Source organism: Hemiscyllium ocellatum, chromosome 33, assembly GCF_020745735.1.
Source record: "Hemiscyllium ocellatum isolate sHemOce1 chromosome 33, sHemOce1.pat.X.cur, whole genome shotgun sequence".
Taxonomy (NCBI): domain Eukaryota; kingdom Metazoa; phylum Chordata; class Chondrichthyes; order Orectolobiformes; family Hemiscylliidae; genus Hemiscyllium; species Hemiscyllium ocellatum.
In genome coordinates this window covers 18,972,764-18,982,722 of record NC_083433.1, presented here as the reverse complement: position 1 = coordinate 18,982,722, position 9,959 = coordinate 18,972,764, and the positions used below count along the sequence as shown (strand labels likewise).

The following is a 9,959-nucleotide window of genomic DNA, read 5'->3' as shown; positions in this document are numbered from 1 at the left end:
CTGGCATGGTGGCACAGTGGTTAGCACTGCTGCCTCACAGCGCTAGAGACGCGGGTTCAATTCCCGCCTCAGGTGACTCTCCGTGTGGAGTTTCTCCCTGTGTCTGTGTGGGTTTCCTCCGGGTACTCCGGTTTCCTCCCACAGTCCAAAAATGTGTGGGTTAGGTGAATTGGCCATGCTAAGTTGCCCGTAGTGTTAGGTGAAGGGGTAAATTAGGAGTATGGGTCTGGGTGGTGTGTGGACTTGTTGGGCCGAAGGGCCTGTTTCCACACTGTAAGTAATCTAATCTAATCATCCCAGGAATTAGTCCAATAAACCTACATTGCATTCATCTCAAGGCAAGTATATCTTTCCCTAGATAAAACTTCACATGATATTTCTAGGTGTGGCCTCACCAAGTAATCTTCTTCCTCTCTCGTCACTAAGTACGGTTTTTGTTCCCCAGTGATTGCTGTGCAGACATGTTCACTCTTTCATCACCGTTTTTCCTCTTCCTTGGGCATTATCTCTTGCATCATTTGTTCACTTGTTTGTTTCCACTTAGCCGTCTTCAGTCCAAATGTTCTTTCTTCCCAAATGGTGATTCTAACTTCCTCCACAGTAAAAGCAAAAACAAAAATGCTGGAGAAATTTAGCAGATCTGGGATCATCTGTGGGAGAGAGAGAGAGAGAGAGTAACTGAGTTAAAGTATCCAGTCCAATATGACTCCAGTTGTGAACTGACTTTCTCCAATCTGCTGATAATGACACTGGGACACTTTGCGAACTTAACTCTGATAACCACCGCCACTCTCACTCCCAGCTTTCCGTTCAGAAGCATATACACTACTTCTTTTAGAGTTAATGCTGTCAATAGAAATGGCATCTTAATTTCCTCCTAAATGCTCTTTAGGCTTCTGGTCAGAATACTGACATACGTAACCAAAGACTTCATCTTCTTTCCTATTTCGTCCCTTCAAGACATTTCCTCACATCTTTGAGTCATAACTGACTCACACTGAACTGAAATAATAACAAGGAGAACATTCATATAATGCAAGTCACCTTGCAAATTTTTCTGTCCATTTAAAATCGTATTATGCAATACTGAATCTATTTACTGCTCTTAGGTGAAGGACAGGATGAGAGATTGTTATGTCCATGTTCTTACCGATGCTAGTCTTATGAAAGTCTTACTGAGCCTTATAAAAACACTCTCCTCTTAATCATACCAGTCTGATTTATAGTTTGACTAAGCCAATTAGCTTTCCACTGAGCGTAATGGGTATTTCCAGCACTTTCTGTTTTTATGCCACAATTTCAAAATTGTTTTTTAAATCTGGAGATTTTGTTCACAAACAGTGAGGCAATATAATGTGTATGAGAAATGAAAAACAGAATGTAAATTGATTCCTTTTATGCATTAACCTCAATCTTAAACTCCCTCCTGCCCATGATCTGAGCATATTGTCCATTTGTACAGCATCTTTCACAACCTCATGATTTCGCAAACCCCACACAGCTTGTGAAGGACTTTCAAGGGGTTAGTTGGGTATTATTCTAACATCTAGTTCTAGTCTGAAGTCATAGTTCTGTAGAATGGACTCAAAATATTAACTTTTGTCTCTCCACAGATGCTGCCAGATCTGCTGAGTTCCTTCAGCAATTTCTACTTTTGATTTTTTTTTGTTTGTTTCAGATCTCTAGCAGTCCTTTATTTTAAAAATTATAGTTAGTTACTGTTGTGGGAAGACCCAGTTGACAGTTTCCACACAGCAAATTCCCACAAACAGCAGCATATTCATGACAAGTCACAATGTTGTTGGTTGACTGGTAAGTATTGGCTATGACATTGAGTAAACTTCCATGTTTTTTTCCAAAACATTTCCATGGGATCTTTTTCTGCCCACATTTAATGCTCATCTGGAGGACATTAAAAGCATTTGAGTTAGGAGCTAATGGGCGGCACGGTGGCTCAGTGGTTAGCACTGCTGCCTCACAGCACCGGGGACCTAGATTTGCTTCCTTCCTTGGGTGATTGTGTAGAGTTTGTACATTCTCCCCTCAGGTTTCCTCTGGGTTCTCCGGTTTCCTCCCACAGTCCAAAGGTGTGTGGATTGGCCATGCTAAATTGCCCATAGTGTCCAGGGATGTATAGGCTATGTGAGTTAGCCGTGGGAAATGCAGGGTTACAGGGATGGGGTGGTTCGGGGTGAGATGACTTGCAGAGAGTTGGTGAGGACTCAATGGGCTGATTGGCCTGCTTTCATACTGTAGGGATTCTATTCTATTTGTGGTTTCAACTCCTCTTTTCTGTAAAATGACTCAGTGTACACAGAGTAGTGACATGAAAAAATTAACAACTCTGAGAGAAATTCCTCCTCATCTCCATCTTATTTTTAAACTGTGCCCCACAGCTCTATATCATTCTATGTGGGGAAATATTCTCTCAGCATCTACACGTACAAGATGCATCCAGATTCTTACATGTTTCAAGGGCATCTCAGCTCAATTTCAAAATTCTAATCACATAGGCCCAAACTTTCCTCAGAAGACAATCCCTTCAACCGACAAACGACCTTGGATGTTCTAGGTAAGTACATCACTCGTCAAGTATGAAGACTAAAACTATAAGCTTTATTTCAGACTTGGTCTCACCAATACGATGTACAATTCTGGCAAGACATTCCTACTACTATACTTCACCCGATTGCAATAAATGCCAACATTCCATTTGCCTTGCTAATCACTTGTTGTACCTGTTGGCTTACTTATTGTGATTCATGTACAAGGAAACTGCTGTTCCTTTATTTCACAGCATTTTGCATTCTTTCTCCTTTATTTTACTCTTCCCACCAATACGAAACCATCACATTTTCCTGTGTAATAATCTCTCACTAAAACTATCTATATCCCTTTGCAGATGCTTTGTGTCCTAGGAAGCTAGGAGGCCATTCAAATCCTCAAGCCTGTCCTACCATTCAGTGAGATCGTCAATGTGTTCACAATCTATCTTTGCCTCATCCCCAAATTGGACTACAGAATACCTGGTCCCTTCATCCAATTCATTTATATAGATTGTAAATAGTTAAGGCTCCAGCACTGATCTCTGTAACACTCCACAAGTTACAGTTTTCCAAATTCCCCATTCTTCTCAAATGCCTGCATTCTGTTAGTTAGTTAATCATCAGTCCATGTGGCCATATTATCCCCAACACCATGAGGGCTTATTCTTGTGTAGAATTTTTTTAAAAATTCTTTCATTGGAGTTGGTATATTTGTTGCCCATTCCTAAATGCCCTCGAAAAGATACGATGAGTTGCATAAGTAATCCTGATGGAGAGGGAGTTCCAGGAATTTGACCCTGCAGTAGTGAACCAGCAGCAATTATAATTCCAAGCCAGATCTGGAGGGGAAATTGTAGGTGATTTTTTAAAATCAAGACACTTTCATGGAATATGGACATTGATGACAAGGCCATAATTTGTTGCCCAGTCCTATTGGCTTTAAACTGTGACTTGTTAGACCATTTCAGAAGACAGTTAATAGTCAACCACGATACTGTATGACCCTCTGTTTCTATAAATCAAACATACTGTTTCTACATTACTCCAACCACCACCCCTCCCTCATCTTTCACAATCCACTATTGTTGTGCCAAGATGATTGGAGCATTGGAAAAAAGTAATCAGAAAGATACTGAACTGGTGTTTGTTTTTGCATGGGAGTTATTAGGAAGGGTGACATTTATTGTCCCAGTGCTAGTTGCCCTTAATCGGATCTGCTGTCAAAGCATCTCAGAGCGTCCTTCAGAGTCACGTTGCTGTAGCTAAACCAGGTAAAGACGGTAAATTTCCTTCCCTAAATGACTTTAGTGAACAAGTTGGGTTTTCACGATGATCACTATTAAACTATGCCTCCATTAGTCTAACTTTTAATTCCAGATTTATTGAATTTAAATTTCACCATCTGGAATTATTTTATTTGAACTCTTGCCTGCAGAACATTAGCCTGGGATTCTGGATTACCAATCCAGTGACATTAACAGTACATTACCACATCCTTCTATGATCACCTGCTATGGAGGAAGAGAGGAAATAGATTCAGGAAGGTCCTTTCTTTTAGACACTTCCTTGGGGACCAAGGATGTCTTCCCCCCCACTCCCAGTACTGTGGGATCTGATATGACTCAATAGTTTGATGCTGGACCCGCAGACCCTACCAGATAAAGGGCTGATGTTGTTTCATTAGGAAGATGAAAGGGATGCTTGTGTTTTTACAAGTGGCTTTCTCTGGTTGTAGTTGATCTTCATCTGGGCCTGTTGCAGATGCATAAGTTGGTTTGCACCTTCATGGACACTTCTCCAGTTAGGGCAGTCTTGGACAAGAGATCACAGTGAGTCAGTGAGTTTTTCAGAGAGGCTTTGAGAACTTCCTTGAAACATTTTCTCTGTCCTTCTGGTACCACCATGTTGTGATAAAGCTTGCAATGGGGAGCTTGTTTTAGAAGCTTTGTGTCAGACATGTTGACGATATGAGCTGAAAATGTGTTGCTGGAAAAGCGCAGCAGGTCAGGCAGCATCCAAGGAACAGGAAATTCGACGTTTCAGGCACAAGCCCTTCATCAGGAATGAGGAAAGTGTGTCCAGCAGGCTAAGATAAAAGATAGGGAGGAGGGACTTGGGGGAGGGGGCGATAGAGATGTGATAGGTGGAAGGATGTCAAGGTGAGGGTGATAGGCCGGAGTGGGGTGGGGGTGGAGAGGTCAGGAAGAAGATTGCAGGTTAGGAAGGCGGTGCTGAGTTCGAGGGATTCGACTGAGACAAGGTGGGGGGAGGGGAAATGAGAGAGGGACTCACTGAAGTCCTTGTTGATGATTTGACCTACTCCATGCGGCTGATTGACAGTAACCAGTGCCTTAATACTGGGGATGTTAGTCTGAGAGAGTACACTGAAACAGGAGTGCTGATCCTGCCAGTGGAGTTTTAGGAATCAGCCAGACACTGGTGATATTTTTCTAGTGACTTGAGGTGTCTGCTTGTCCACAACTCCAACACGTACAGAAGGGCAGGTAACATTGCACCATGTAGGCCGTGAGCTTGGTTCTGAGGCCAGTGGTGAAGACAGAATGGAAGGATGTGGCAACGAGTGACTTGAATACAGCAGTCTGGAAACAGGGAGCAGGAGATGGAGTAGGGTGATCAAACTAAGCCCCACTCTCTGCAACTGGATTCTCAGTTTCCTGACCCACAGACCACAGATCAGTGAAGATTGAGGACAATACTTTATCCTCACTAACACTCAACAGTGGACGCCCCAACCCCCAGGAGTGCAAACTCAGCCCCCTACTTTACTCACTGTAAACTCATGACTGCATCACCAAATACCAGACTAATGCCACTTACAAGTTAGCTGATGACACCACCATAGTTGGTCAAATCCCAGATGGCAACGAAACAGTTTACAAATGGGAGGTGCACGACCTGGAAAAATGGTGCACTGAGAACAACCTAGCTCTCAATGCCGGCAAAACCAAGGAACTTATTATTGACTTTTGGTGGAATGTTACTCATGCCCCCTTACACATTAACAGCACAGAGGTGGAACGAATGGAGAATGTCAAGCTCCTGAGAGCGCTCATCCACAACAAGCTTTCTCAGACTCTTCATGTGGATGCGCTGGTTACAAAGGCCCAAAATGATCTTTTCTTCCTCAGGCAGCTGAGGAAATTTGGCATGATGGCGAATATCCTTGCCCAACTTTTAATAGGTGCGCCATCGAGAACATTTTGTCTAGATGTATCACTCCCAGGTATGACAAGGGTACCATTCAGGACCAGAGACAGTTACAGAGAGTGGTGAAGTTGGCCCGAACAATCACAAAGGCCAACCTCCCATCTATAGAATCCATCGACCAGGCCAGGCCCAATGTCAAGGCAATGTCGCCAGCATTCTCAAAGATCCATCCCACCCTGGCAATGTTTTCCTACAACCTCTAACATCCAGGAGAAGGTACAGAAGCCTGAACACGCAGCAGCCGGTTTTGAAAGTTTCTACCCTACTGTTGTTAGAATACCGAATGGAGATCTGTGGACATGATTTGGAGATGCTGGTGTTAGACTGGATGTGGAGGCTGGCTTACTGATTATACTCAAGACTTAGGGATGCCCTCACAAGAATGGGGTACGATGCTCAACTCATCGACCGCCAGTTCCAACGTGCCACAGCAAGGAACCGTAATGACCTCCTCAGGAGACAGACACATGCTGCAACTGACAGGATACCCTTCGTTGTTCAGTACTTCCCAGGAGCTGAAAAGCTATGCCATGTTCTTCGTGACCTGCAACACATTATCAATGAGGATGAGCACTCACCAAGACCTTCCCCACACTTCCACTGCTCGCCTTTAAACAACACCAAACCTCAGACAGATCATTGTTCGTAGCAAGCTGCCCGGCTTTCAGGACAACTCCATACAACCCTGTCACGGTAGGCGCTGGAGGACGTGTCAGAGTGTGGACATGGATACCACCATTACACATGGGGACACCTCCCACCATGTACGTGGCAGGTACTCATGTGACTCAGCCAACGTTGTCTGTCTAATACGTTGCAGGCAAGGATGCCCGGAGACATGGTACATTGGGGAAACCGAGCAAAGGCTACGGCAACAGATGAATGGGCACCGCACAACAATTAACAGACAGAAGTGTTCCCTCCCAGATTCTGCAAGTTTTGCTCAAAAACTGCATGAATTCATGTAAAACTGTGTTATCTCACTTTTTAGATTAGAATCAATCTAAACATCATCGCATAGACAGAGAACACAGGGGGCCAACACCTTCAACATATTTCCTGATGAAGGGCTTTTGCCCGAAACGTCAATTTTACTGCTCCTCGGATGCTGCCTGAACTGCTGTGCTCTTCCAGCACCACTAATCCAGAATCTGGTTTCCAGCATCTGCAGTCATTGTTTTTACCTTCAACATATTGTCTCGCTAACACCAATTGTTACAGTTAACCTGAGAATGCAACTTTTTAAAAAAACAAGTTGGGCAGCATGGTGGCACAGTGGTTAGCACTGCAGCCTCACAGCACCAGAGACCTGGGTTCAATTCCTGCCTCAGGTGACTGACTGTGTGGAGTTTGCATGTTGTCTGTGTGGATTTCCTCTGGGTGCTCTGGTTTCCTCCCACAGTCCAAAGATGTATGGGTCAGGTGAATTGGCTATGCTAAATTGCCCGTAGTGTTAGGTAAAGGGGTATGGGTCGGTGTGGACTTGTTGGGCTGAAGGGCCTGTTTCTACACTGTAAGTAATCTAATCTAAGTTTTGTGATTTACACATGAAAGAAGTGAAACTATCATGGTATTCGAACAGATGAAAGACTCAACAGACAATCAAGGTATTTTTCATTGTATAATTTCAGTTACATCACACTGTAAACTTTTGCTATAAATTCAGTGCCTTTCAATTGTGTCCTCCATAACCACCTGATGAAGGAGCGGCGCTAAAGAAAGCTAGTGCTTCCAATTCAACCTGTTGGACTATAACCTGTGTGATTTTTAACTTTGTACACCCCAGTCCAACCCCAGACTACTCAAGACAGGATTTGGAGATGCCGGTGTTGGACTGGGGTGTACAAAGTTAAAAATTACACAACACCAGGTTATAGTCCAACAGGTTTAATTGGAAGCACACTAGCTTTCGGAGATTTTTGATTATTAATGCTCATGTGGTACAGATAGGATAGTCGACTCAGAGCCACAATCAAATCAAACATAATTTTATTCAATGGTAAAGCAGAGGAACCTCTAGTCTCCCCTCTCCCACTTCTTCCTGTCTTGGGCAATATCCATCTATGATCAGGTGACAACTACAAGACTCCAAAGTACGTGACCAGCTGTTCCCATTGAGAGTCACTGGTAACCATGCTCTGAGTCGACTATCCTATCTGTACCACTGGACAATGGTAACCCCATAAACTGGGAATTAAAGAAGGTTCCTTTGCTATTGTATAACAGAGCACCCACTCACTAGGTGGGTTCCGCTGAAGCTACAGTTAAAAAATAAGAGACTGGATGGTTAATAAAGGGACTGTAAATATGATAACTGTAAATTCGATTAATTCAATCTGTTCTTTGTAATATTAAGACATCTTCGAGTAAAAAATGAGGTCTGCAGATGCTGGAGATCACAGCTGAAAATGTGTTGCTAGTTAAAGCACAGCAGGTTAGGCAGCATCTCAGGAATAGGGAATTCAAGACATGCAATGTATATATCAATGTATATATCTATGAACAACATGACAAATTGTACATGTACCAAAGATTTATTTCTATGAATAAAGTATATTTTGAAATAAATCCTATCTGTACCACATGCACATTAATAATCAAAAATCTCTGAAAGCTAGTGTTTCCAATTAAACCTGTTGGACTATAACCTGGTGTTGTGTGATTTTTAACTTTGTACACCCCAGTCCAACACCGGCATCTCCAAATCCTGTCTTGAGTAGTCTGGGGTTGGACTGGGGTGTACAAAGTTAAAAATCACACAACACCAGGTTAATAGTCCAACAGGTTTAATTGGAAGCACACTAACTTTCGGAGATTTTTGATGATTAATGCTCATGTGGTACAGATAGGATAGTCGACTCAGAGCCACAATCAAATCAAACATAATTGTATTCAATGGTAAAGCAGAGGGACCTCTAGCCTCCCCTCTCCCACTCCTTCCTGTCTGGGGCAATAGCCACCTGTGATCAGGTGACAACCACAAGACTCGTGACCAGCTGTTCCCATTGAGAGTCACTGGTTGCCATGGACACGGATCAGCCAGGGCCGCGCGCCCCATTGAGAGTCACGGATCACCATGGAGACCGCCCCGCCTCTGTACGTGCCTTCATAACGCGACGTCACTGCGTCCTGCACCCGCCCATTTCCCTCCTCAGCGAAGAGTTTGGGGGAAAAAAAGATGGCGCTCAACAGGAATCATTCGCAGAACGGTGGTATTGTTGTTAATAATGGCGAGAGGTGAGGACCTGGTGTTTTCCTCTTTATTTTTCCCCCACCTTATTCCTCCCTCCTGTTAACGTGGATGGTTGTCGTGGTTGGTGAAAGGGTTTCGAAAATAAAAGACGCTTGCGGCCTGGTAGTTCTTCAGACACCAGATCCGTTTCCCTTTCCTCGGTCAACGTCTGCGACCGACTTATTTTAAAAATCGCGTTTTATATTCGAGAGTATTTTTAGTCTAGGTTTTGTGATGCGCTTAAACCGTACTGTGAGCGAACATTGTCGCCTTCTCGGTTCGAGGGGTGCGGTGTTGGTGTGAGGTTCCACTTCCCACAGCCTGGCATGTCAATCAATTCCTTAGGCCCGCCCCCAAGGCAACGGTTGGCTACTTTCGGACACCGCGTATGTGTTATTGGCGGATGCGCCTGTCAATCAGTTGTATGTCCCGCCTGCTTTGGGATGTAAACATCATGTGATGCTGTCTGCTGGTTTGTTTCTAAGGGCTGTCCAAATTGAACTTTTGTATCATTCTGCCCTACTGATTGCAGTACTATGTAATGTTATGCCGAGTAATATTGTCTACGTACATGTAGATGTTAAAATTAGTGCATTATTTACCATGTAGACTGAAAACCGTATGCTTCAGGCATTGTTGTGGGAGGTTGTTTCAATTGTCATATCTGTCATTTCGTTTTTAAACTGCATACTGCCACTTCTCCACAGTCTTACAGAAATTTAAATCCTTCAGATGTTTGTCTGATGTCCTTTTGAAAGTTATTGCCAACTCTATTTCAGGCACTCTTTCAGCTGTGCATTTCAGATCAGAAATCTGGGAAAAATCCTGGAACTTTCTTAACACTTCAATAGCTGTGATCTTCAAGAAGGCAACTCAATCTCCTCGAGGGCAACAGAGGTGGACTATTTAATGCCGGTCTGACTAGTGGTTCTGCATTATGTGAATGAATAGTA

At 43.5% G+C, this 9,959-nt stretch overlaps 1 protein-coding gene across 1 annotated transcript in view; it reads left to right on the top strand.

The window, feature by feature from the left end:
• Nucleotides 1-8,903: 8,903 nt before the first annotated feature.
• Nucleotides 8,904-9,959, top strand: part of LOC132831347 (WW domain-binding protein 2-like) — a 31,648-nt gene continuing 30,592 nt past the window's right edge. Inside the window, exon 1 of the mRNA XM_060849437.1 lies at nt 8,904-9,011. Coding sequence (XP_060705420.1) covers nt 8,953-9,011 — 59 coding nt within the window. The 5' untranslated portion in view covers nt 8,904-8,952. The remainder of the gene's footprint in view (nt 9,012-9,959) is intronic.